Here is a 27,596-nt window from a genome sequence, read left to right as displayed (position 1 = left end):
CATGTTGTACCTAATCATTGCTTGACATCTTTCATTTATGCCAAACCTAATCAGCAATCTCCCGTGAGAACACAATCCAACAGTTAACTAATTGTTTACCAAATGTTTGCAAGGAAGTTATAAAGTACAATACTTAAAATTCATAATGCAAGGAAAAAAATATGAAAACCCATATGCCTTGCAGGTCTTTCTGACATTATAACACTTCTAATGTAATTAATTCACTGTGAAATGCTTTGGGGCATTCTGAGGTTATGAAAATTGTTTTCCTTACTAACCATGATTCATAATTTTTAGCCTAAATGGCTATAGTCTTGTGGAAAGTTTACCCACCCGAGTCAGACTTGGAGGTTCAATAAGACAGTTTATTTCGGACACCAAGCTTTGGGAGAAAGCGTAGGTACTCCGCAGTACTTGGCAACTATCTTCGCAATCATACAATAACAGTTGATCATTTTTATATCTTTCAGACAATAGGTAGTCTGGACATTAGCCGTTTAACACGTTGTTATAGTTGAGTAGGCAGATCATGGTGATCGATAGTTAACGCATTGTTACAATCAGACAGGTACAGACATGGGCAGTTAACGTAGCATTGTTCGTAGAATGGATACATTTCCTCTATCAATGACTGGTTTCAATCTATACATTCAGTGATTGGTTTTTGTTGCATTTATGTATTCATGTTCCCATCTGATCCTATTACCAGTCTCTTTTGTTCTGGGTCTGTCCTTATCTTTAAAGTGCCCCAAGCTCTGACTAGCTTCCTGCAGCCTTTCGGTTACTGCACGTTTTAGCTTGAAGTGACTGTGCTAAAAGCTAGTGCCTGTTTCTTCCCAGGTAACCATTTCTTTATTTTTCCCACTTCAGCCTGGTGTTCATTCTCCTACTATCTGTAGGATAATTAGAGATGGGCAACAAATGCTGGTCCAACCAGAAACACCCACATCCTGTGAAAAATAATTTTAAATAGGTGAGAGTAGTAAAAGTTGAGTGCTGCCAATTCCAGTGACTAATTTCAGTAATATGGTTTCTGTTCAGTCCTATGCAATGTTACATTGCCACCTGCGAGTAAGATTGCCTTTGGTTTATTAGGGATGGCTATTGATACTGAACATGAGAGAAATATGTAGTTAAGTTCTTTTCTAGTTAATAAGAAAACTTTGTTTTTTTTCGATTAAGAGGCCATCAGTATCATCCTTAATTCAATCAACCAGAACAAATTCTCCAAGACCGAACAAAGCAAAAGCCGTACAAGCAATCCCTCAGGAGTTTTTAAATGATTACACACCAAGAATTCTTCTGAAGAAATTCATGCAAACTGGTGGGTAGTAATTGCACCTTCTTGCATTTACATTTGTAGATGACGTGTATTTTTAATACAGCATTCTTGCATTGAATAGTTTATATAAATGCATAAAATGGGAAAAAAACAAAGTCAACACCTAGAAATTTTATCAGAAGGAGTTGTAATTCTGGATTGGCTCTGGTCTGTCTAGTTCAGTTATTGATTACGTTGACTAAATTATTAGAGATATCAAATCACCCCAAAACTGCATAATTCATTCATGGATCTTTATGTTATGTTCATAGGATTAAGATTATAAATTCTTGAACAAACTTTCTGCTTTCTTAACAGAGCTGGAATCCTCCTTGGTTAAGGTTGCATATCCCAGAAAGAAAAAATCTGTGCAGAAGAAATCTCGACACAAGGCAAAATTGTCATCTGGCAGGTATATAAATTCATGAAATAAGAATAGTTAGAGCTAGCTCTAGGACTTGAGTACAAGAATCAAGGCTGATGCTCAGCCTGACTGCTGTACTGTTGAATATGCTACTACCTCGCCCGCCACAGAATTGAAGTGGGTGAGGGACGGACAACGGAAATGTCTGTTGACCTTGGGTGGGAATTTCTGGTCTTGCTCGAGTGGGGCTGTAAAATCCCGCTTGCTGTTTTCTGGATGAGATGTTAAGCTGAGGTTCCTGCTCTTCAAGGAGGATATAAAAGCGCTCATTTCAAAGAAGAGATGTGGAATTATCCTCGGTGTTATAGTCAATGTAAATCTCTCAAACAGTGTCATAAAAATGGATTATGTAATCATTGTAGAACAGCACAGTACAGGCCCTTCGGCCCTCGGTGTTGTGCCAAGCTTTGTCCGAAACCAAGATCAAGCTTTCCCATTCCCTATCATTCTGGTGTTCTCCATGTGCCTATCCAATAACCACTTGAAAGTTCCTAATGTGTCTGACTCCACTGTAACAGCAGGCAGTCCATTCCACACCCTAACCAGTCTCTGAGTAAAGAACCTACCTCAGATCATATTGATGTTGGCAGTTTACCCTCAGTTGGAATTTGCTATTGTCTCCATGTTTCTAATGTCACAACAGTTACCCAACTATATTCCAACAGTACTTCATTGGCTGTAAAACAATTTGGGACATCCTGTGGTCACGAAAGGTGCTATATAAATGGAAGTTTTTATTCCCACAGCGTTATGTTTTTAAAGATTTAGGCATCACTTAAATAATCTTCATTTGTATGTGATCCTATGCCATTGATATTTGCAAGCTGTTTAATTTTATGAAGAACCATAGGCAAGCCAAATCCTACTTTTTATCTCCCACTTGCATGTGCACACTTTTCAATAAGGATTACTGAATTGGGATAAGGAGTGAAAGCACTCGTAATTCTTTTTACTACTTAGATTGGAAGCACCGCAGATGAGCATAGGCTGAGAATCATGGTATCGTCTTGTTCTGGGTGGCTCAGTTCCACATTGGTTGCGCTGCACTGCCATTGAACAATTTCAGTCAGAATTTTAAATGTTGCTCTGCAGGAAGATTAGAAGTGAATGTTCAAGACTGTCAGAGCATATTATTTAAATGATTCATGTTTTCTTCAGTAATGACAGCTTTGGTTTAAGTTTGCCAGCAGAAGATACCATAGAAGAAAAGTTATCCCTAAACCGTAAAGTTCGGAAGCAGGAGATAAGTGTTTCAGAGTTTGAAAAGGCAACACAACAGGGACTCCAACTTACAGCAGGTACATGTGGACTTGCCTAGGTGTTGAAAATTTGTTGGTTCAAGAATTTTTCCTCTTTAAGAGTCATAACGACATTTTAGCACAGAATGGGACTATTCAGCCCTTCAAGTCATGTCCATTCTCTTTAAAGCAATCCAGTCATTCACCTTCTTTATCTTGATGGCCTTGCAAGTTTATTCCCTCAAGAGCTTATCCAATTTCCTTTTGAAATTATTGATTGCCTCCGCTTCTACCACTCTGGTTTACAGGGAATCCAGGTCGTTATCGCTTGTGTTTAAAAAAAAGTTTTGCCTTGTATCCCCTGTACCTCTTATCTCAAATCTTAAATTTGTGTTCCCTAGCCCTTAGCTTTTCTTTATCTATCTTATGAAATCTTGTCATAATCTTGTACATTTCTCAAATCTCCCCTCAATCTCCAGCAGCCATATTCACCATCTACAAGTTGCACTGCCACAAATTACCAAGCTGCCTTCGAAAACACCTTCCAAACCGTTGACCTCTACCATCGAGAAAGACCAGGGCAGCTGACATGTACAAATGCCCTCACTTGGAAGTTCTTCTCCAAGTCCCTCATTATCCTAACTTGGAAATATATCACCATTCCTTCACTTATGCTGGGTCAAAGTCATGTGATTCCCTCCTTAACAACATAGTGGTTGAATCTACACCACGCTGATTGAAGCAGTAAGAAGGCCTTCTCCTCATCATCTCCTCACCATCACCTTCTCATAGGCAATTAGAAATGAACAACAAATGCTGACCGTGCCCACATATAGTAAATGAGCGAAAAATAAATAATCTCTGCACTATCTCAACAACTCTCACAACGTTAGTGTGATAGTATTGTTAAAATGAGCTTTCTAGTTAGATGGACAATAAGTACTATTTTTGAACTTTAATTGCTGCCCCATAAAAGTACAATTTTAGTTTAGTCAACAATGGACATTAGTCTTTTTTCGTTCAGCAATGCATGTATCCATTTAGTTTGTCTTCCACCAATCTAGTAATGTGTGGGGTTATAGGGATGGGACAGGGGAAAAAGTCTGGCTCTGATACTCTGTCAGTGAATTGGTGCAGACCTGACAGGCTGAATGACCTTCTGCATAGGGATTCTGTGGTTCTAGTAGTCATGTGATACAATGATAATAGAGTTGTTGACTAATCATAATCAAGGTTTTAATCATTATTCTACAACAGACCCCACCGAGGAAAAGGCCGGTGCTGGAAAACCTTGAGAACCATTGATCCAAAACCATCTGTAATCTGCCCTTTCTCCCCATCATTACACATGCTGTGCTTATCATTTGCATGTTTCAACAATATAACAAGATTGTTTGGTGAATTTGAAAATGGCATGTACAAATGTATTTCAATGGCATTAATAGGGTTTCCCCAACATCTCAGATAAGTTAAATCATGGAATCCCAATCTCTGTTGCTGAATTACCTGATCTTAAAAAAAATGTAGCAGCGGCATGAGGAGTAGAAAAATAGGCCAGTTTTCCTTCTCTTGACCTGCTTCAAGTGCATTTGTGTAAATGTATAGTGAGGATAGGTTCAGAGTTAGCAATGCAGCCTCTGCCTGTGCAGATGAATTGCTGTGATTCCTTTTGTGTTTTGAATAACTATCTATAATCACTTCTAAGGTTCATGTGTGAATAATTTTAGTTGTGTAAGGTTCAAAAGGAAAATTGTTTGTAACTGTACTTCAAGGCAACATTATCTTCAGGAGAAAAAGAGGGAAAAGTGAATGAAATACTCAAGTCGTACTGTGTACTAAAGTGTCTGTTTTAATTACTAGAAACTCAACAAAATGAACAAGTGGAGCTATGTGAAAAGAGCACAAGACTTCCAGATGTCTCAACAATAGTTGGGTAATAATTGTGTAATAAGATCAAATGAATGATAATATTGATAGTTATTTGAAGGCATTATGGTGTACTCACCATATAAATATTGGAAAGTTACTTGGACAATCGTCCTGCATTGGCCTAGGAATTCTAAGATTTATGTCTCAATTTATAATTGGGGAACTTAATTGAATATGACTTTTAAACATCTAGTGACCAGGTGGAATAGAAATAAAGTTTCTTACATTAGTGTTGCTGAATCTACTTTTTGGCCCACACTACAATGTTAGCGTAATTACAGTTGGATCTTTATGGCAATTTGACCAGACATAAAGACCCAACTGTAATTACACTAACACAGGAGAGCAGGGTGGTCACAGTATAAATATCGTTCTTTTTTTCTTTGTCTTTAGCTCTGACAAAGGGTCATACTGTCACACCTGCTGAGATCTTCCAGCATTTTCTGTTTTTGTTTCAGCTTTTAATTTCTTGTTTTTTTTTAAATTTGCGTTCCAATTCTCAAACTAGCATGGTGGGATTTGCCTGGGTTATTGGCCCAGGCCTCTGGATTACTAATCCAGCAATCTCCCCACCATATCCTGTTTTAGTTTGAGATGAAGTGCACTATGATAGACAAATCTGTTGAGAATATAATTGGATAATTGTTAAATTCTAAATTGATGCTTGGGGCAGTCAACTCTTGAAAGAAAATTGCCAATTGTGTTGTTTCATCAATTAAATTTGCTAATAAATGAACAATCAAATATTTACCATGGCATACAAGTTATTGTAATTCTTTTTATGCACACTTCTGAGAAGAGGGAGATAATTTGAATGGTGCTGCAGATCCTTATTGAGGAAACTCCCAAAGTATGAACCCTTCTCATTTTTAAATTGTTTGCCTTGTGTATTACAATGTGTACACACTCCATGCCACTCCAAAAACCATGTGATATTGGAACTAGGCATACTGGGACAGTAGAATAAAGGTCTTGTGCTGTGTGCTACATTCAAAAGTAGGATTATAAGGGCTAGTATTTATTATAGTGACATAACCTAGGTCAGTTAGTATCGACGGGGTTTCTTTTCAGAGACTAAGTATTGCCAAAACTTGGCTAATACAAAGACTCGCGTCACAGCAGTATCCCAGTGAAAGACGTTCTTTACTGACCAACGTACATTGGGAAGAGATAGCATTAGGCAGTCCAACACTTCTCTTGAATTACGTTACATTCGTCAATAAAGTTATACATTTCCAAATTCAATTTTCCTGCCTCCTGGTTCATCCTTACCAGGTTACAAATCAATAATTTTTGGTACAGGTAATCATTAACAAATTGGTCCATAGAATCTGGAAGCTCTTATCCTTTTGTCTTTTAACAACTTCTGTAATGCTAAACAGAGTTCACAGGGTAGCACAGTGGTATGGTGGTTAGCACTGCTGCCTCACAGCGCCAGGGACCTGGGTTCAATTCCCGGCTTGGGTCACTGTGTGGAGTTTGCATGGTCTCCCAGTGTCTGCGTAAGTTTCCTCTGGGTGCTCTGGTTTCCTCCCACAATCCAAAGATGTGCAAGTTAGATGGATTGACCATTCTAAATCTCCTCCTAGTGTTGGGGATTAACTAGGTAAATGCATAGGGTTTGCGGATAGGGCCTGGGTGGGACTATGATCGGTGCAGACTCAATGGGCTAAATGGCCTCCTTCTGCACCGTAGGATTCTATGTTCTTTCCCGCCATCTCTTAGCAACTTCCATGACACAAATCATGGAGTCAAAAGTTCCTGTTCCACTGATTGGTGAACTATCTATATCAGAAAAATGAATAATCCTATTCATTTGGGAGCCTGGGAATCTGTACTTTCTCTGACCTATACTGATAAAAATTGTATTTGTAACTGCATTTACCAAAATGTACATCTGAAATCAAATCCTTTTTAAATCCAAGACACATGTTTAAATCTTTTAACTGGTTATATGTGTTTCTATGCAGACAGTACCTTCTGTAATATACTTAAGGCAGTCTGTGATTCCTCTCCAAAGTTAATTCATTCAGTTTTTTAGTATTATTAGTGTTTTAAATCCCAGAGTGTTGAACAGTTCTCACGAAGTAGATGAGATGCATCGAAAAATGATTTGGCAAATAGCGTAGAAGGGAGAATTTTTTCCAGGGCAATGAGATGGGTTTGATGTGGGTGAAAATTGTACAGGTAGGATCGTTTCAGCTAAACTAAACTGTGCCAGTGTTTTTCAGAGGATGAAGAGAAAAGTGTGGGAGTATTTAAACTAGTGAAATGGGCAGAGAAATTAATAACTAGAAGCAAAATTTAAAAGCTGTTTAGAACAATAAGCTGAAGATTTTATATGTAGAAGAACATGTCTAGATATAAACAATGTTAAGGACATTCAAATGAAGATTAAGCCAAGCACATTTTTACAATCATAGAATTGATACAGCAGAGAAGAAGGCCCTTTGACCTGTTGTTTCAATGCAGCCTCTATGCAGGAGGACTTAACCTAGTGCCATTCCACTGCCATTTCTCCACACCACTGCAAACATTTCCATTTCAGATAATGATCCATTCTTCTTGAAAGTCTCAATTGACCTTGTCTTCACCACACTCAGTAACTGCATTCTAGATCCTAACCATTCACTGTGTGAAAATGGTTTTCCTCATATTGCCATTGCTGCTTTTGCTAATTAACCTTAAATTGATGCCCTCAGTTCTTAATCCTTCCACCAGTGGGAATAGTTTCTCCCTATCTGTCCAGACCCTTCAAGATGTTGAACACCTCTATCAAATCTTCTCTCAACCTTCTCTTCAAGGAGAATATCCTTTAGATTCAGTCAATCTACATAGCTTTCTTATCCTGGAACCATTCTTGCAAATCTTTTCTGTACCATATTTCATGCTTTCACATCTTTTGTAAAGTATGGTGCCAAGAATGGATTCACTATTCCAGCTGAGACTGAACCAGTATCTTGTACACAATAATCATAAGTTCCTTGCTTTAGTAATCAATGCCCTTACTTATAAAGCTCCCATATGCTTTGACATCTCTCTCAAACAGTCCTGCAACCTTCAATGATCTGTGCATGTCTGCCCACAGGTCACTGTGCTTGGGAGAAACCATTCCTGTGCTTCAAGGGTGAAAAAGGAAACCTGCACCCACTTTTAGAATTGTATCTATTCTTCCTACCAAAATGAATCACTTTGTACTTCTCAGCGTCATATTTCATCTGCCATTTATCTACTGATTGCACCAACCTATTTATATCACAATACTTTAACTTTTATGTCACTTGCTGATTTTGAAAATATGTGCTGTACACCGATGTCTAGGTCACTAATATGTATCAAGATAGCAGAAATTCTGGCACCGATCCCTGGAGGACCCTAATATAAACCTTTCTCCAGTGATAAACAATCAGTCATTTTCCTATCAAGATGCTAATTTTCTATCCATATTGCTACTGTCCTTTTTATTTCATTTGCTCCTAAGTTTGTTGTGCGGCACTTGAACAAGTGCCTTTTGGAGGTCGAAGTATGCCACACTAATCACATTACCTTCATCTACTCTCTCTCTTACTTCATCAAAAACTCAAGCAGAATTAGTTTGTTTTCCTTGACAAACTTTTGCTGGCGTTTGCCCAAGTGGCTGTTAATTTTGACCCAAATTACCATTTTTAGAAACCTCCGAGGCTGAGCTGACTGGTCTATAGTTATTGGACCTATCTTGCCTTCTTTTTTGAACAAAGGCCTAACATTTGCAATCTCCAGTTCCCTGGCACCACCCCTATATCTCGAAGGAGGATCGGAAAATTATGAACAGTGCCCCTGCAATTTTCCCTCTTGCTTCCCTCTGAATCCTTGGATACATCTCACCTGGTCCGAGTGACTTATCAGCTTTTTAGTACAGTCAACCTGTCTGATACTTCCTCCTCATCAATTTTTTAACCCATCACGTTTCATGATGCAGGACAGAACATCAAGAAGAATAGTTAAGCGTGTGTTCCTTTGGGCAGGCTTTAATAGTTAGGGTTATATGTTTTGGAGAGACATGGGAGATTCAATGCAGTTTAGTTGATGCACATTGGGGTGATGGCATACGAGGGTACAAGTAAAAATCCTTAAGCAAAGAGGTTAGATTGCAGGAAATATTTGCCTTCATTGGGTCATTATCTTTTGGAACAGCATACCAAAAAATTTTGGATGTGGATTTGCAGGTGCCCTTTTATAAAGAACTTGAAATTTCTTGAAGGAAGAAAATATTTAAGGTGAGTTGTAGCCTAATGTAGTCACTGAGGTTTTGCTTAATTGTCTTGAGGAACAGGAGAGGAATTTATTTACCAGTACTTTTCCTGAAATGGCTGCAGTTTTGTTTCTGTGCTTTTGTGCTCAAGAAATTGCAGTTAGAGGGTGGGTCAGTGGTATACATGGTAGCAGTGGCTGATTGCATTGACAATGGACCTGATGGTTTTGCTTGTTCCTTTCTTAAATCTTGGCCTATTCAACTAAGTACATACTATACGTGACAGTGCAATTAGAAATGTGCATAATACAGTTTGTAATACATAGCGAACTAAAAGTGGATGTGTAGTTATATTTCAAACAGACGATATAATATAGTCCATATGCTTGTATATTTGTTTCAGTTTAATTAATCCTGAATTTGATGAGTCCACAACAAAACCAGTTCTTTGTAGAAGACCAGTAAAACGCAAAGTTATAAATGAAGATGACTTTGAAGAAGGAGTGCACAATTATCTGGAGCAAGAAAAAGGTCTGAAATTGTTTCAAGTATTTTTGGACTTTTACAGTTTGTTAACCAATATTACTTATACTATAAAGCATGAATGGTCTGGAATGACTTGTCGCTCAGTTTTGGTTTCGCGTCTTTTACGTTTCTGGAATGAATCGGTATCATGTTGCAAGATAATCTAGATATTAATTGGCAAGGCATGCAGTCTAACACAATGCACAGCTTTTTGTTTTACGTATGTGCAAATTGCAGATAAGTGACTATACTCTAATTATAAACTATATAACAACAAATAGAACAGTTAATGCTTTCTGTGATTTTTCAGCTGTATTAGGAAGTGTTAGATATGTAATATGTTTTGAAGAAGTGAAAGGGTGGAGAGTGGGAAAAGGCATAAACGAAGGGTCAATGATAGGGTGGAAAATATGACTGATGAGGTGACAAAAGGGTTTAAGGGTCAAGGCAAAAGAGATTGGTGATGGGATAAGTAAGATAAAAGATGCGTCTAATGCAGATGTGATCGTAAAAAGCTGCGACCTGAAAGCAAAAGAAACGAAATGATAAAGACACAGGCTATTATCTAATATTAATGAACTCAGTAAAATGAGTAAAATGCCCTATCAAAGGATGAACCGTTGTTCTTTGAACTTGGATTGAGCTCAATTGAAACATTGCAGGAGGTCAAGGACAGAGAGGTCAGAATCAGAGAAAGATGGAGAATTAAAATGACACCTGACAGTAAGCTCAGGCCTAAGTTTGTAGACTCAGTAGAGGTGTTCTCAAAAGAAATAGCCAGTCTATGTTAGGTCTCCCCAGTATAGAGTAGGCTGTATTGATACAAGGATAGGGGAGTTGCGTCTCTATTTGCGCAGAAAGTTGCAATGGGAAGGAGGGGCAGGGCTGTTGTGAATGACTGAAGATTGGGCAGAGTGTTGGGAGGATACGGTCCCTTCTGAAAGATGTGTTTGATGGTGGCGTTACCAAAAAGGTGGAGGAAACGGTGAAAGATAATCTGTTGAATACAGAAGCTGGTAAGATGGAAGGTGAAGACAGGATGAGTCCTGTCATGGTTCTAGGAAGGAGTGAGAGCAGAATATGTGGAATGGAACAAACTTAGTGGAAGATCCTATCAATCACAGTGGGAAGGTAGGGTGGAAAATTCCCCAGAAGAAAAAGGAATAAATCTTAAAAGTGCCAATAGTATGGAAGGCTGCGTTGTTGGATCAGATGCAAAGGAGACTGGGAAAATGAAATAGAGTCCGAATAGGAAACTGGGTTTGAGGGAGGCAAGGTTGCTGTGAGTGAGTGGGCTTATGGTGAAGATTAGTTGATATCCTGCCTGCAGAGAGGGAGAAGAAAAATGGAAAGGAAGAGTTGGGAAATAGACCTTGTGAAGAGAGGGTGGAAATTAGGAGCAAAGGCCATTAAATTTTTCAGTTCAAGAAAGAACAAGAAAACGCCAGTACAATCTTCAGTGGACTGGAAAAAGAAGTGTGGGACAGGACCCAAGTAGGACTGGAACAGAATCTGTTGCATATATCCCATAAATACACAGTCATAGCTAGGATCCAACTGGGTAATGATAGCAACACCTTTATTTGGAGGAAGTGAGTGAGTTGAGTTGGAAAAAGATTGGACAAGGAAGAAGAAAAAGTCAAAATAAAATATCTTAATTCTGTAGAAGGGATAGGACCTATAAAAGGTGAAGGGGGAAAAGTCTGTGTGGAACCGGAAGAAATGGCAGAGGTGCTTAATGAGTACTTTGCCTCGTTATTCACGGTGGAAAGTGATCTGGGAGGTTGTACTACAGGTTTGCGGCAGACTGAAAAGATTGAGTATGTGGATGTTAAGAAAGAGGATGTGTTGGAACTTTTAAATTCTATCAAGATAGATAAGTTGCCGGGACCGGATGGGATGTACGCCAGGTTACTGCGGGAGGTGAGGGAAGTGATTGCAGAGCCCCTGGCGATGATCTTTGCATCATCGATGGAGACGGGAGAGGTTCCGGAGGATTGCTGATGTGGTTCCTATTTTCAAGAAAGGGAACAGGGATAGCCCGGGAAATTACTGATCATAGAACATAGAACATTACAGCGCAGAACAGGCCCTTCGGCCCACGATGTTGCGCCGACCAGTTACAAAAACAATGACCCACTAGCCTATACCAATCCCTTTTCGTCCATAAACCTATCCAGAGATCTCTTAAACGCCCCCAAACTAGACGCATTTACAACTGCAGCAGGCAGGGCATTCCAATCCCTCACCACCCGCTGGGTAAAGAACCTACCCCTGACATCCGTCCTGTAGCTACCCCCCCTTAATTTAAAGCCATGCCCCCTCGTGCTAGCTTTCTCCATCCGAGGAAAAAGGCTATCACTATCCACCCTATCTAAACCTCTAATCATCTTATATGTTTCAATAAGATCCCCTCTTAGCCGCCTTCTTTCCAACGAAAACAACCCTAGATCCCTCAGTCTCTCCTCATAGGACCTCCCCACCATACCAGGCAACATCCTAGTAAACCTCCTCTGCACCCTCTCCAACGCCTCCACATCCTTCTTGTAATGCGGGGACCAGAACTGCACACAGTACTCCAAGTGCGGCCGCACTAGAGTAGTGTACAGTTGCAACATTACACTGCGACTCCTAAATTCAATCCCCCTACCAATAAACGCCAAGACACCGTACGCCTTCTTGATCGGTGAGTCTGACCTCAGTGGTTGGTAAGTTGATGGAGAGGATTCTGAGGGACAAGATTTATGAGCATTTAGAGAAGTTTAGAATAATCAGAAATAGTCAGCACGGCTTTGTCAAGGGCAGGTCATGCCTTACGAGCCTAGTTGAGTCCTTTGAAAATGTGACTGAACACATTGACGAAGGAAGAGCGGTGAACGTGATTTACATGGACTTCAGCAAGGCGTTTGATAAGGTTCCCCATGCAAGACTTGAGAAGGTGAGAGGGCATGGTGTCCTAGGGGCTTTGGCCTTTTGGCTCCAGAACTGGCTTGCCTGTAGAAGGCAGAGAGTGGTTGTGGATGGGTCTTTTTCTGCATGGAGGTCGGTCACCAGTGGAGTGCCCCAGGGATCTGTTCTAGGACCCTTGCTGTTTGTCATTTTCATAAATGACCTGGATGAGGAAGTGGAGGGACGGGTTAGTAAGTTTGCCGACGATACGAAGGCTGGTGGTGTTGTGGATAGTCTGGAGGGATGTCAGAAGTTGCAGCGTGACATAGATAGGGTGCAAGACTGGACGGAGAAGTGCCAGATGGACTTCAACACGGATAAGTGTGTAGTGGTCCATTTTGGCAGGACCAATGGGATGCAGGAGTACAATATCAAGGGTAGGAGTCTTAGCTGTGTTCAAGAGCAGAGGATCTTGGGGTCCGGGCCCATAGGACTCTTAAATCGGCCTCGCAGGTGGAGGATGTGGTCAAGAAGGCATATGGTGTACTGGCCTTCATTAATCGAGGGATTGACTTTAGGAGTCGGGAGGTAATGCTGCAACTTTATAAGACCCTTGTCAGACCCCACTTGGAGTACTGTGCGCAGTTCTGGTTGCCTCACTACAGGAAGGATGTGGAAGCTATTGAGAGGGTGCAGAGGAGATTTACAAGGATGTTGCCTGGCTTGGGAGGCGTGCCTTATGAAGATAGGTTGAGGGAGCTAGGTCTCTTCTCCCTGGAGAGACGAAGGTTGAGAGGCGACCTGATAGAGGTTTGTAAAATGTTGTGAGGAATAGATAGGGTGGATTCTCGGAGGCTATTTCCCAGGGCTGAAATGGTTGCTACGAGAGGACACAGATTGAAGGTGCTGGGAAGTACAGAGGAGATGTTAGGGGTAAGTTTTTCACTCAGAGGGTGGTAAGTGAATGGAATCGGCTGCCGTCGGTGGTGGTAGAGGCGAACTTGCTGGGGTCTTTTAAAAGACTTCTGGATGAGTATATGGGATCTAATGAGATTGGGAGTTACAGATAGTTCTATGGCTTGGTAGGTATGGATGTGATCGGTGCAACTTGTGGGCCGAAGGGCCTGTTTGTGCTGTAGTGTTCTATGTAGGGCAATAACAGGCTAAAATGCTAGGTCTACCAGAGTATTCTTTTTTCTGGATTTTGGCAAGGAGTTTGAAGCCGTTTGGGATGACTGTTAGGCCATGGATGGAAGATCTCCAGAGAACATGAGGTCAGTGACAGCCCTGGAAAAAATGGCTTGGTGCTCACTAAGAGGGTCATGGCACTGTGGAGGATAGGAGGAACTGTCAGAGGATCGGTGTTTGGTACCTGTTTGGCAGAGGTTAGTATGTCAGGCAATAACAGCAGCAGTTTTGCTGACAATGTCAGTGTTAGACCTGAGAGAATGCAGTGTAGAAAGTTCAGAGGGAGATTAGAATGGGTGAAGCCACAGGAGAAATTGAAATGGCTAATATCACACTGACAGTTCTTACTGAAAACATCTACAGTAGGTGACTGGTGAGAGGGAGGACCCAGGTGGGATGAGAATATTGGGGACATGTAAAAGGACCTGCTGTATAAGGCAATACTCCTGGCCAAATACATGAGTGTAGAGGCAAAGGTGATGGATACAGAGCTCAGCTTCATGATACTTATTCTGGATTTAAATTTTGTTTGATCATTGATCAAATTTAGAAAACGGTTGGTTTCTGCCAGGTAAACATTAAGAATGCAGATAAAAATTGTGTTGCACATTTCTGTTTTATATTTCAGTTCATTCTGTGGTGGTGATAGGCCCTTAAATAACAAATATCAATTTATTCTGAGATTGGTATTTAGCATTTTTCTTGACCTAGTTAAAATTTTGCATGGAATATATTACAATTGATGGACACATTCTATGAATGAATTAAAAAACTGTAATACATAGCCTGTGGCAGGGTACTAAACTCTTCTAGCTTGTTCCACTATTTAACTATGTATATCTTAGTTCCATCTACTCTTAGTTTGTAACCTGGAACGTGTTTGTCTGACAAAAATATGTAGAAGGTGTTTGTCAGCTCTAAGTAGCTTAATTAGTGATTGTAATGCTCAGCTGTGCACCAGGTGATGCCATCTGGAAAATCCCAGGGTTGGTATCTGATCTGTGCTCAATTAGTTAATCTGAGCTGAGGTAAAAGTAAGGCCACGATAAAAGCAAATTACTGCAGATGCTGGAATTTGAAACAAAAACAGAAAATGCTGGAAAATCTCAGCAGGTCTGACAGCATCTGTGGAGAGAGAATCGAGCTAACGTTTTAAATCTGGATGACCCTTGGTGAGAGCTCTGATGAAGGGTCAACTAGACTTGAGATGTTAGCTCGATTCTCTCCACAGATGCTCCCAGACGTGCTCAGATTTTCCAGAATTTTCTGTGTTTGTTGTTTAAGTGAGGCCAATTGGCAAAGAGTGGGAAGTTGGCCAATGCTCTTGGCTTAGTACTTTGAAAACCTGCTGCAAAGTGCATGTTGACAGTTGGGTTTCAAATGGGATCCCCTTTCAATGAAATAACTTGCCTACATTTGCTAAGAACAGTTGAGATGCCAGAGGTTCTCTTTTGATCCTGTTGTCACATGTAACCAACATGTATACAAGAAAGTGGAGTGGAGAGGTGTTGATGCTTATTGTCTCCCTGATGCTGTCCTAGCTATGATCATTCAGATTAGCACAGTCCAAGCACCAACCAGGTTTTTCTGGTTTGTGCTAGTAAACACTATAGTTATATTTCCTCAAAGGAAGTATATATACATTTGAAATATCTCTGGAAAATTCAACCATTGTTACTAAAATGCACAGTATGTATAAGCACTAATGCGAACAGAAGTGTTATATGTGTATCACATAGTGTCTCTATGTTCAGTTGCTTCTCTGCTAAAGTGCTTGTTTATTTTTTTTGAAAAGAACATGAAGAAATTGAAGGACCTGGATCATTTGAAAAGTCGTCAGGACTGACGGACATTTCAAGAATTGTTGGGTAAGAAATAGTAAACAAAGCTGTTTTTAGTATTGAAAAAATCAAATTCAGTTTTGTTATATATATTTATTGATGATTTTGAAATCAGTTTCCATGATTATTCATGGAAAACCATAGATCAGTAACATTGCATAAATCAAAAAATTTGATATCAATGAATGTTGCCATTTATGGAATTTTGGGACTTTCTGTGAACTCTGCATGGTGCAGTGGTCTTGTCTGTAGATCATACATTGCAGGCCATAATCAATCATTTTCAAGTATATTAATCTCACAGTAGTAACTACAAGTTTTCTCCTATCCTTAGGGGGAAGGGAGCATTTATGTTCATAGGCCACTATTGATACAGTTGATTATAATGCTCTTGTGTGGATTTGATCTCAGGTACTTAGTACTTCTTTTGCTCTACATGGCTGAGGCTAGAACAAAAAAAGGTATCAGTCCAATGTTCCCTCTAGTTTCTGTATTGCTGCGTGCAGATTGTTTGTTGAAGGCAACACAGTGGCCATGCATGCTTGCATCTTAAAGGGAGCACTGGTTGTGTGCAGTAAGTTATGAAAAGACGTGCGGCTGCGCACCTGCTCATCTTGGAGAGAACATTATATCTTTTCCTTTCCTCCCTTCTGAAAATACTGGTACTTGCAGGAGCACAGTTACCCAACAAGGTGACCAAGCTTACTGTGTACATAGAAACATAGAAAATAGAAGCAGGAGTGGGCCATTCATTCCTCAGATCCCGCTCTGTCATTCATTTTTGATCATGGCTGATCGTCAGATTCAATATCCTGACTTAGCCTTCTCCCCTTCATCCCTTGATCCCTTTAGTCCTATGTGAGCCTAGATGATGAGCGTTTGAAGTTATTTGATAGTGGGGCATCACAGATGAGCTACTCCTTATGTGCAAAAATGTATAGCAATCACTATGTAGCAATTGGTCATGGACACACTGCCAAATTTACTCGTAAAGCAGAGGCACTGAAGCCAAATTGTAGTGTCTCAAATAAACAAGAATACAAATCCTCAGCTTTTGCATCAACCCTTGAAGCTGAGAGTAGAGAAAATTACAAACGGTGACAAATTTTTGATGATGTGGGTTTTTCAAAAGGCTCAGTTGATGAACTGATTCTACACTTCCCAATGTAAAATCAAGCCATTTACATCTGTTATGTTTCCTCTAGGCTATGTGGTTGTGCAGCAATTGGAAGTGTACTGTACAGGAAACAAACAGGTTGTGTACAAGCAATATCCCTTCCATATGTATGCATACCTGGCGGGTGTTGAGCTGAAATTGCAAAACATCAGCCATGTACAGAAAATGAAATGTAGAGGGAACATTGTACACAAAAAAGATGTAGGGTTCAACTGCTGGTTAATACCAACATGATCATAAGATAACAATGGAGATTATTTGGACAAGAGAAAGAGTAACGTCAGCTGAGAGTTACTGTTCCTGTATGCTATATTCAGTGCTGTTGGCATGTGCCTGCATGTGAATGATGAGTGAGGACAGCTATGGCTCAGATGTGAGAGCAAATAACAATGTTTTTGTTTAGATCATTCCTCAATGAGGGAAGTCATGGTGTGACTGAGCACACTCAGAGTGCAATAAATTGGGTTTTTATCTTGTACATTTGTACAGACTGATACAAACCTTAGCGAAAGCTAATGGGATGAAGGCAAGTTGTTAAAACAAGAGCACATGGGAAATCACTCAAGAACATTGACTTTGGATTTGTGATATATTGTGACCACTGTTTGTAATCAGACTTGTCCAGCCTCCTGGGGGCATTTTGCCAATTTTTATTTAATAAGGGTCCAATGAGCAAATTTCAGAAAGATAAAATTTGACATGATATTAAACTGCATTTCAAAAATAAATTGTACATTTCAACATAAAAACATAAGAACTAGGAGCCAGAGTAGGCCATCTGGCCCCATGAGCCTGCTCCACTGTTCAACAAGTGGAAAGGTGAAGTAGAAAGGGTCAAGAGCTTCAGGTTTTTAGGTATCCAGATCAGCAACAACCTGTCCTGTTTTCCCCATGCCAACACTATAGTTAAGAAAGCCAACCAATCCCTCGACTTCCTCAGAAGATCAAGGAAATTTGGCACATTAGCTGTGACTCTCACCAACTTTTACAGATGCACCATAGAAAGCATTCTTTCTCGTTGTATAACAGCTTGGTATGGCTCCTACTCTGCCCAAGACCACAAGGAACTACAAAAGATCATGAATGTAGCCCAATCCATCACGCAAACCAGCCTCCCATCCTTTGACTCTGCCTACATTTCCCACTGCCTTGGAAAAGCAGCCAGCATAATTAAGGACTCCACGCACCCCGGACATTCTCTCTTCCACCTTCTTCTGTTGAGAAAAAAATACAAAAGTCTGAGGTCATGTACCAGCCGACTCAAAACAGCTTCTTCCCTGCTGCTGTCAGACTTTTGAGTGGACTTACCTTGCATTAAATTGATCTTTCTCTACATCCTAGCTATGACTGTAACACATTCTGCACACTCTCGTTTCCTTCTCTATGAATGGTATGCTTTGTCTAGTGTGCAAGAAACAATACTTTTCACTATATTAATACACGTGACAACAATAAATCACATCAAAACAAGATCATGGCTGATCTTTTCATGGACTCAGCTCCACTTACTTGCCCATTCACCAGAACCTTTAATTTCTTTATTGTTCAAAAGTTTTATCTATCTTTGCTTTAAAAATCTTCAATGAGGTAGCCTCAGCTGCTTCACTGGGCAGGGAATTCCACAGATTCATGAGCCTTTGGAAGAATAAGTTTTTCCTCAACTCAGTCCTAAATCTGCTCCCCTTTTATTTTGAGGTTATACCCCCTATTTCTAATTTCACCTGACAGTGGAAACAACCTCCCTGCTTCTATGTCATCTATTCTCTTCGTAATCTTATATGTTTCTATAAGATCTCCTGTCATTTTCTGAATTTGTCAATATAATCCCAGTCTACTCAGTCTCTTATAAGCCAATCCTCTCGACTCCTAGTGAATCTTTTCTGCACCCTCCTAGTGTATCCTTTCTCAAATAAGGAGACCAAAACTGTACACAGTATCCAGATGTGGCCTCACCAGCACCTTTATATAGCTGCAACATAACCTCCCTGTTTTAAACTCAATCCTTCCAGCAATGAAGGACAAAATTCCATTTGCCTTCTTAATTACCTGCTGCACCTACAAACCAACTTTTTGTGATTCATGCACAAGGACACCCAGGTGTCTCTGCACAGCAGCATGTGCAGCAAATTTTTTACAATTTAAGTAATAGTCCACCTTGCTGCTGTTTCTATCAAAATGGATGACCTCACATTTACCAATATTGTACTCCATCTGCCAAACTATTGCTCACTCACTTAGATTATTTATATCCCTTTGCAACTTTGTATCCTCTGCACACTTTGCTCTACCACTCGTTTTAGTGTCATCTGTGAATTTTGACACACTTCACTTGGTCTCCAACTTCAAATCATCAATGTAAATTGTAAACAATTGTGGTCCTAACACTGACCCCTGAGGCACACCATTTAGATACTGATTGTCAACCAGAAAAACACCCATTTACCCCCACTCTTTACTTTTTGTTAGTTAATCAATCCTCTGCCCATGCTAATACATTACCTGTACCACCATGCACCTTTATCTTATGCAGCAATTTTGGGTGCAGCACCTTGTTAAATGTCTTCTAGAAATCCAGATACACCATATTCATAGTTCCCCTTTGTCTACTGTGCATGTAATGTCCTCAAAGAATTCCATCAAATTAGTCAAATGTGACCTGCCCTTCATGAACTCATGCTCCGTTTTCCCAATGGGACAGTTTCTATCCAGATGTCTTGCTATTCCTGAATGATAGATTCAAGCATTTCCCACTGTAGAAGTTAAGCTAACCGGCCTATAGTTGCAGTATTAAGAAACCAAAGTTGCTGAACAAAAATAAAGCATTGTGAAAGCAATACACTATCAGGTTTTTGAAGAAAGAATAATTAATACAAGTGACCATAGTGTGAGTGGGTTAGAGTGTGTGTGCTTGGCTCACTCCCAGTCTCATCCACTGTGAGTGGGTGTGAGTATGTGTTGATGTGTGGTAGCGAGAGTGAGTGAGAAACATGAGACTGGGAATAAGGAAGACACTTGATCACTTGCACACATTTCCACACTCTTACTCTCATTTCCACTCAATCACGCATACACGGACGTTCATTCCCACTCTCACTCCCACTCACGCACTCGGGCTTTCATGCTGTCTCTCGCTGATGCACCCCCTACGTTTGCTTTGCAGAATCTCATTCGCCAGCCTCATGGCCAGCTTCGCCTTCCCAGGGCTTTGTGGAGCTCATGCTGTGTGGAGCAGCCTTTGATTTGAGAAGCTGATGGTTGTAGAATCTTCCACGCCAACTCATTGTTTGACTGGCTTTTTGAAACCTGCTCTGGGGATTGCATAGACGGGGTTGGATATGGCCTATGGGTTGGACAAGCTAGTTTTAATGGTTTCAAAATGCTGCTGTTTTGTTTGCATTGAATGCACAATACAAAAACTGCCCATTCTGTTCAGTTGGTCTCTGTTACTGCTTATGCTCTACGTGAAACTCCTCCCACCCTTTTTATTTAATCCTATCAGCATAACCTTTTATTCTCCTCTGTGTGTTTATTTAACTTATTTGCTGTTCACCCTAACTACACAAATTTCTCAGGGTGAAAGTTTGTCCTGAATTCTCATATTTAGTAGTAGCTATCTTATCTTGAATATTGCTGAAAAAAGTGAGATGTGGAAGCTTGTGTGTTTTAATGGGCTTCATCCTGTGGTCAAATTCACATTTGAATTGGAGCAGTTGAATGAATTCCCCTTCTTTGATGTACTAGATGAGAAATCTGTCAGGGAAGTTTCTGTGTCTCTGTCTATTGCAAACCTACCTTCACTGGTCAGAAACATGCTGGATTCTTGCAGTTCTACATGCGAGAAGATTGATCCTATCAGCAATCTTGTAAATGGGGCCTGAGATATTTGCTCACCATTTCACCCTGTGTGCTAAAATAGAGTGCATCAAAGATTTACTGTGAGATAATGGCTCCCCTGATGAGATCATTTCGCACTATATATAGTATAAACTTGTGAAAGGGCCCAAGGTCCTGACAAATGCCCAGTCTACCTTGTCCTGAAGGACAAGATAATTAGAACAACTGGTGAAGCAAGCCATTCCATGCTGTGACTATGCAGTAACAACATGTGGTCTTCAACAATGTGATGCTCCCATCAAACCAAAAAGGCATTCTACCATTCACACAAATAAGTAATGTGGAATATGAATTTCAATGCCAGTGTGATGCTAGGTACACCCTAAAGACTGGCAGATCGTACCAAATAGCATGTCCCAGCCGCTGTTTGCAATGGTCAAGGTACAGACTGTATCCAACCAATGTCCAACTCAAACCACAATGTCCAACATTAGGTATGATTGTGCAGTTGGACAACGTTTGCTAAATAGTCCTCAATGTGCTAAGAATTGTAATGATAACCAATTTAAGATTGTAAGTCAGGCTCACAGTGTGGTGCATCTGTGTGTACTGGAAACTACATATATTATTACACAAGACCCTGTTCTTTGCAAACAGAAAAAGCATATACACACATTTTGCCTGTTTCAGCCGAACAAAAGTATTGACAACCATTTGCTGAATCATTCCCCAGTGCAATGTCTTGATCAATCAGGGTCAAGCTCCCTGGTTTAAATTTCAAATAATGCTTTGCAGTTCACTGCAGGTCATCAATTGCTGCATTCTTCATGGCAGCACTTTACCAATCAGTGTGCACTTGCCAACCAATCAACATTCTCTTCTCATACAGTATAAATTGTTGTTTTCTCCTTAATCAGGTGTTCTCGCGAAGTGTCCTGATGAGTTAAAAATAAAAAGCTTTGACCTGTCTCTCAGGCGATATTCAAGTTCTGGGCTATATTTTCATGGACCTAGTTTTAGTCTCTACGTTGAGTAGAACATCTTTACTTCAACCTATCAAACCCCTTCGTAGTTTTAAAGATTTCTGTTGGGTTACCCGTCACCTTTTTTTTCATATAAAGATAAAAGACCATAAAACATAGGAGCAAAATTAGGCCACTCAGCTCAACGAGTCTGCTCTGCCATTCGAACATGGCTGATATTTTTCTCATCCCCATTCTCCTGTCTTTTCCCCATAACCCCTGATCCCCATATTAATCAAGAACCTATCTATCTCTGTCTTAAAACACTCAATGACCTGGCCTCCACAGCCTTCTGTGGCAAAGAGTTCCACAGATGCACCATTCTCTGGCTGAAGAAATTCCTCCTCATCTCTGTCTTAAAGGATACTAGTGGTATGCCTTAGGGTCAATGCTGGGACCACAACTTTTCACAATATCCTGTAAATTTCAGTAAGATCCCCCCCCTCATCCTTCTAAACTCCAACGAGTACAGACCCAAACCGTTTCTCGTATGACAAGCTCTTCATTCCAAGGATCATTCTTGTGAACCTCCTGTGGACCCTTTCCAAGGCCAGTATATCCTTCCTTAGATATGGGGCCTAAAACTGGTCACAGTACTCCAAATGCAGTCTGACCAGTGCATAATACAGCCTCAGAAATACACCCCTGCTCTTGTATTCTAGCCCCCTCGACGTGAATGCTAACGTTGCATTTGCCTTCCTAACTGCCGACTGAACCTGCATGTTAATCTTGAGAACCTTGAACAAGGACTCCCAAATCACTTTGTTTTTGATTTCCTAAGCATTTTCCCATTTAGAAAATAGTCTAGGCCTCCATTTCTCTTTTCATTTCTTTGCCCACTCTTCTAACTGTCCAAGTCCTGCTTCCTTTGTACTGCCTGTCACTCTATGTAATCTTTGTATCATCTACAAACTTAGCAACACTGCCTTCAGTCCCTTCCTCCAAATCGCTAATATATATTGTGAAATGTTGTGGCCCTAGCATTGACCCTAAGGCACTCCACTAGTCACTGGCTGCCATCCTGAAAAAGACCTCTTTATTCCCACTATCTGTCTTCTGTCAGTTAGCCAATCCTCTATCCATGCCAGGAATCTACCCATAACACCATGGGCACTTATTTAACAGTCTCCTATGCAGCACCTTGTCAAAGGCCTTCTGAAAATCTAAATAAATCACGTCCACTGGTTCTCCTTTATCTAACTTCCTTGTTATCTCTTTGTCAGACATGACCTCCCCTTTGACAAAACTGTGTAGACTCAGTCCTTAACATGCACTTCCAAGTACTCTGTGATCCCAACTTTAATAATGTACTCTAAAATCTTGCCAATGACTGAAGTCAGGCTAACCGGCCTGTAATTTCCCATCTGCTGCCTCCCTCCCTCCCTTAAACAGTGGTGTTAAGTTAGCTACTTTCCAGTCCTCTGGTACCTTCCCTGCCTCCAGTGATTCCTGAAAGATCCAGAAGGATCTAGATAGGCTGGGCGAATGGGCCAGGAAATGGCAAATGGAATTTAATGTTGGCAAGTGTGAGGTGGTCCACTTTGGTAGGAAGGACTATTACTTACGTGGCGAAAAACTGCAGCAGGCGACGGTGCAGAGGGACCTCGGGGTCCTTGTGCATGAGTCGCAGAAACCCAGCTTGCAGGTGCAGCAGGTGGTCAGGAAGGCGAATGGGATGCTGGCCTTCATAGCGAGGGGGATTGAATATAAAAGTAGGGAGGTCTTGCTGCAGCTGTATAGGGCATTGGTGAGGCCGCAGCTGGAGTACTGTGTGCAGTTTTGGGCGCCGCACCCGCGCAAAGATATCTTGGCCTTGGAGGGAGTGCAGAGGAGGTTTACTAGGCTGATACTGGAGTTGAGGGGGTTGAGCTATGAGGAGAGGCTGAATAAACTAGGCTTGTACTCGTTAGAGTTTAGAAGAATGAGGGGAGATCTCATTGAGACGTATAAGATGATGAATGGGATGGATAGGATAGAGGTGGAGAGAGTCTTCCCGCTCAAAAAAGACAGTAGGACTAGGGGGCACAGCCTCAAGATAAAGGGGAGGCGGTTTAGAATGGAGTTGAGGAGGAACTTCTTCACTCAAAGGGTGGTGAATCTCTGGAATTCTCTGCCCGTTGAAGTGGTGGAGGCTGCCTCGCTAAATATTTTTAAGAAGCGGGTTGATGGGCTCTTGATAAGAGAGGGGATTAAGGGTTATGGGGAGAGGGCGGGAAAGTGGAACTGAGCCACGACAGATCAGCCATGATCTTATTGAATGGCGGGGCAGGCTCGAAGGGCTAGATGGCCTACTCCTGCTCCTATTTCTTATGTTATGTTCTTATGTTATGTTATCACCACCAATGCCTCCACAATTTTCTCAGCTGTCTTGTTTAGAACTCTAGGTATAGGCCATCCAGTCTAGGTGATTTACTCACCTTTAGACCTTTCAGTTTCCCCACCACTACCTCCTTAGTGATGGCCCTTACATTCAGCTGTGCCCCCTGACTCTCCTGGAGCCCTAGCATTCCACCGGTGTCTTCCAGTGTGAAGACTGCCATTGTTTTGTTTCCTATTATTACTTCTCCAGCCTCATTTTCCAGTTGCCCAATGGCTATTTTTGCCTCTCTCTTTCTTACCTTTTATATATTGTAAAAACTCTTCCCATCTTCTTTTATATTACTAACCAGCTTGCACTCATATTTTATCCCCCCTTATTGCTTTTTTTCATTGTCCTCTGACCACTTTTAAAGGCTTCCCACTAATCCTTGCCACTTTGTATGCTTTTGTTTTGCTTTTATGCTGTCCTTGAAAAAGAGCTCCAGCCTTTCTGATAGGGATATTGTCTCATTCTGGTACATCCTGATGAGTCATCTTTGCATCTAATCCAGTGTGCAGACCAGATCCGTAGAGTATCCTGGATGTTATTTTAATGTACATTATATTTGGTAAGCTGGAATATTAATTACTTATTGCCTGGTAACTCTGGTAGAATGTTACTCTTGTAAACAACTAGATAGGTCATTTTTACTGGTTTACAACTGGTCCTTCCATATGAAGCATTGAGGATTTCAGCTAAGGTGTGAGGAACAGTTGGTTAGACTTGCTCAGCCTCATGGAAATGTATATTTGGACTGTAGAATATCATAGGCCATTTATGAAACCTGTGGTGGAGAATGTATTAACAGTATTCTGTCTGTTGCAGATTGACTAATTTTGACACTGATGAGTCAGTGTCAAAACCAGTTCTGAGCAGAAGACCAAAAAAAGACAAACTCATCAGTGAGGATGATTTTGAAGAAGGAGTACTTTTCTACCTGCAACAAGCAAAAGGTTTAGTAAATGTTTGACTAAATATTTATCTCCTGCTTTTTGAAGTTTTTCTGGGCTATGCAGTTCCTTTGTGTCAAACTGGTATGCAGGTAACCCTGCTCTTAAGAATTCAGTATTCTTGTAACTGGGTAGTAGGAATTCACTGACAGCTGCCTGGAGTGGCTCACTTAGTTTTTTTTACTCCCACCTCTATTTTGTAAAGAGAGTCTCTTCTGCTCAGGATATCCTTCAATTCCCTCACTCAGTCTCAATGGAAGTGTGGCTCAATACTCCATGGAATGAAAGTCAGTGCAGCAGGCAGTCTGGCGTTGGGAAATCCCTTGAGTAGTACTGGGAGTTGACTACTGTGCTGCCTGTGGTTCTACAGCTAGGGTTTACTATTATCATTTGTCGGGTAGGAGAAGACAGTGAGTTTCAGGCTCAAGCATTGGAATTTTGTGTACCATTCTGGTCGGCACACTACAGGAAGGACGTTTTTGTATTCTCCAAAGAGCAACAGAGAACTTCAAGAATGTTGCAAGGGCTAGAAAATTGCAGCAGTGTGGAAAGATTGGCTAGGATTAGAGTTGTTTTCCTTAGAACAGAGTCTGAAAAGGTGACTTAATTGAGGGGTATAAGAATAGATGGACCTAGATAGACAGGAAAGACCAGTTTCCCCTAGTGGAGACGTCAATTTACAGGGGGCACAGGTGATTGGTAAAAGAATTAGAGAGGATATAAGCTGGTGAGCATCTATAATTTGCTGCCCAGTTTGGAGGTGGAGACAGAAATCCTCAACTCAATTACACCTGAAATGCTGTAATCTGCAAGACCACAGACTGTCTGCTGGAAAGTGGGATTAGAATGGATTTTGTTTTAAAGTTTTTTATTTTCAGGCACAAACATGATGGGCTGAATTGCCTCTTTTTGTGCTGTGAATTTTCTTTGGTCCTGTAGCAACTGTTGAAAGACAGCAAGTTGAATTAAAAATGCACCATGTACATGCTATCACTAGGCCAAACCCTATTCTGCCATTATCCTCTACTTGGTCTTATTGATCACTTGTTTATTCATAATTCATAAATAACTTTTGCTGTCCCTCTTGTAACGGTGTATACTGGGTGTTTCCTGCTAGTGCTCCTTTAATATGCTCGCCAGGTGGAAAAGGAAAGTGAGATAGCTTTCCAATTAATGCCACTTGCGTGGATGTGGTTGTTGAGTCCTTGTTAAGATTCTTAGAAAGCTGCTGCAGTCTGTCTGCCTTCTGGCTCAACATGAGCTATTTGAATGGAGTAGCTAGTTGACTTGTTGCTACATTTTTTGAAAGACAAAAATCTCATTGTGCCTTCTCCTCCATGTCCATACTCACGGGCACCCTCTTGACATGATCTGAGATTTGCATGGGAGCAAGTTGCAGGTCTGCAGTCATGCTTTTGAAAGTCTGAATCAGGGTACTTTCCAGATGATTTCCAACGAGATGAATCTAGACAAGATAGTCATGGCCATTGGAGTCCAAAGTCTCTCTAACATCAAATTAGAACATTCCTAAAAATATCCAAAGCTGGTTGTAGGACCTCTGCTAAGGAGGGAAGTGGGTGGGATGAGGTGCAGATAACCCTGAACTGAACTAGAACTGAAACAGCCATATGCTGATATGCTAAATGAGCTCCTTCGTACTATGGCCTCTTATGGTGTGCAAATGACTGAATTAACTTAAATGAAAATAATCCAGGAACTTAGTAACTGATGGTAGCTTTGAGTTCATCCATAGGCCAATTTGATTGAATCACAGAATAGTCCAAAAGAGAAAGAAACTATTAGAACAAAGAACAGCATAGGACCAGGCCCTTCAGCCCACCAAGCCTGTGCTGACACACAACGCCTTTCTAAACTAAAGGCCTTTTTGCCTCTATGCAGTCTATATTCCTCTGTTCTGTGCCTATCCATGTAACTGTCAAGATGTTTTTTAAATGTTGTGATTGTATTTGCTGCTATCACCCTCTGGTAGCACATTCTGGGCATTTACCACCCTCTGTGCAGAAAAAACCTGCCTCTCATATCCCCTTTAAACTTTCCTCCTTTTTCCTTAAACCTATGTCCCCTGGTAATTGACATTTCTAACCTGGAAAGAAGATCCCAACTACCAATTCTATCCATGCCTCTCATTATTTTGTAAAGATCTATCAGGTCGGTCTTCAGCCTCCAACGTCACTAAAGTAAAAACAAACCAAGTTTAAACAAAGATGGCGGGGGTGGGAACTGGAGCAGTATGTAAGGAGAAGATAGAAGTCAATATGACAATCAAGCAGTGCCAATTTACGGTTAAAGAATGGAGCGCAAGTACAACAGGTGTATTGATTGAGCCAGGAGGGAGAAACAAAACAAGGTGCTGAAGGATAAGATAGCCAACATTAGAATTCTTTGCACTAATGCACAGTGTTAGAAACAAACTAAATAAGCTGCAGACACAGATGCAGATTGGTAACTATGATGTAGTGGACATTACTGAGACATGGCTGGGAACTAAACATACCAGGTTATATAGTATACAGGAAGAATAGAGAAAATGTCAGAAGAGTGAAGTAGCAATCCTGATCAATAACAGAATCACTTGTATGGCGATGGAGGATGTAATAAGAGGAAAACATCCAGTAGCAACCCTATGGGTAGAACTGAGGAACCTTAA

At 40.8% G+C, this 27,596-nt stretch overlaps 1 protein-coding gene across 1 annotated transcript in view; it reads left to right on the top strand.

Moving 5' to 3' along the window:
• Positions 1-27,596, top strand: part of cenpt (centromere protein T) — a 94,994-nt gene that overhangs the window by 13,409 nt on the left and 53,989 nt on the right. Inside the window, exons 4-10 of the mRNA XM_080187985.1 lie at positions 1,183-1,324; positions 1,640-1,733; positions 2,904-3,043; positions 4,844-4,916; positions 9,547-9,674; positions 15,541-15,613; positions 24,804-24,931. Coding sequence (XP_080044111.1) covers positions 1,183-1,324; positions 1,640-1,733; positions 2,904-3,043; positions 4,844-4,916; positions 9,547-9,674; positions 15,541-15,613; positions 24,804-24,931 — 778 coding nt within the window. The remainder of the gene's footprint in view (positions 1-1,182; positions 1,325-1,639; positions 1,734-2,903; positions 3,044-4,843; positions 4,917-9,546; positions 9,675-15,540; positions 15,614-24,803; positions 24,932-27,596) is intronic.

This window comes from Carcharhinus amblyrhynchos, chromosome 4 (genome assembly GCF_965287045.1).
Source record: "Carcharhinus amblyrhynchos chromosome 4, sCarAmb.v2.hapA, whole genome shotgun sequence".
In the NCBI taxonomy this organism is placed as follows: domain Eukaryota; kingdom Metazoa; phylum Chordata; class Chondrichthyes; order Carcharhiniformes; family Carcharhinidae; genus Carcharhinus; species Carcharhinus amblyrhynchos.
The sequence above is the reverse complement of the archived record's forward strand: the minus strand, read 5'-3'. Positions and strand labels throughout refer to the sequence as shown.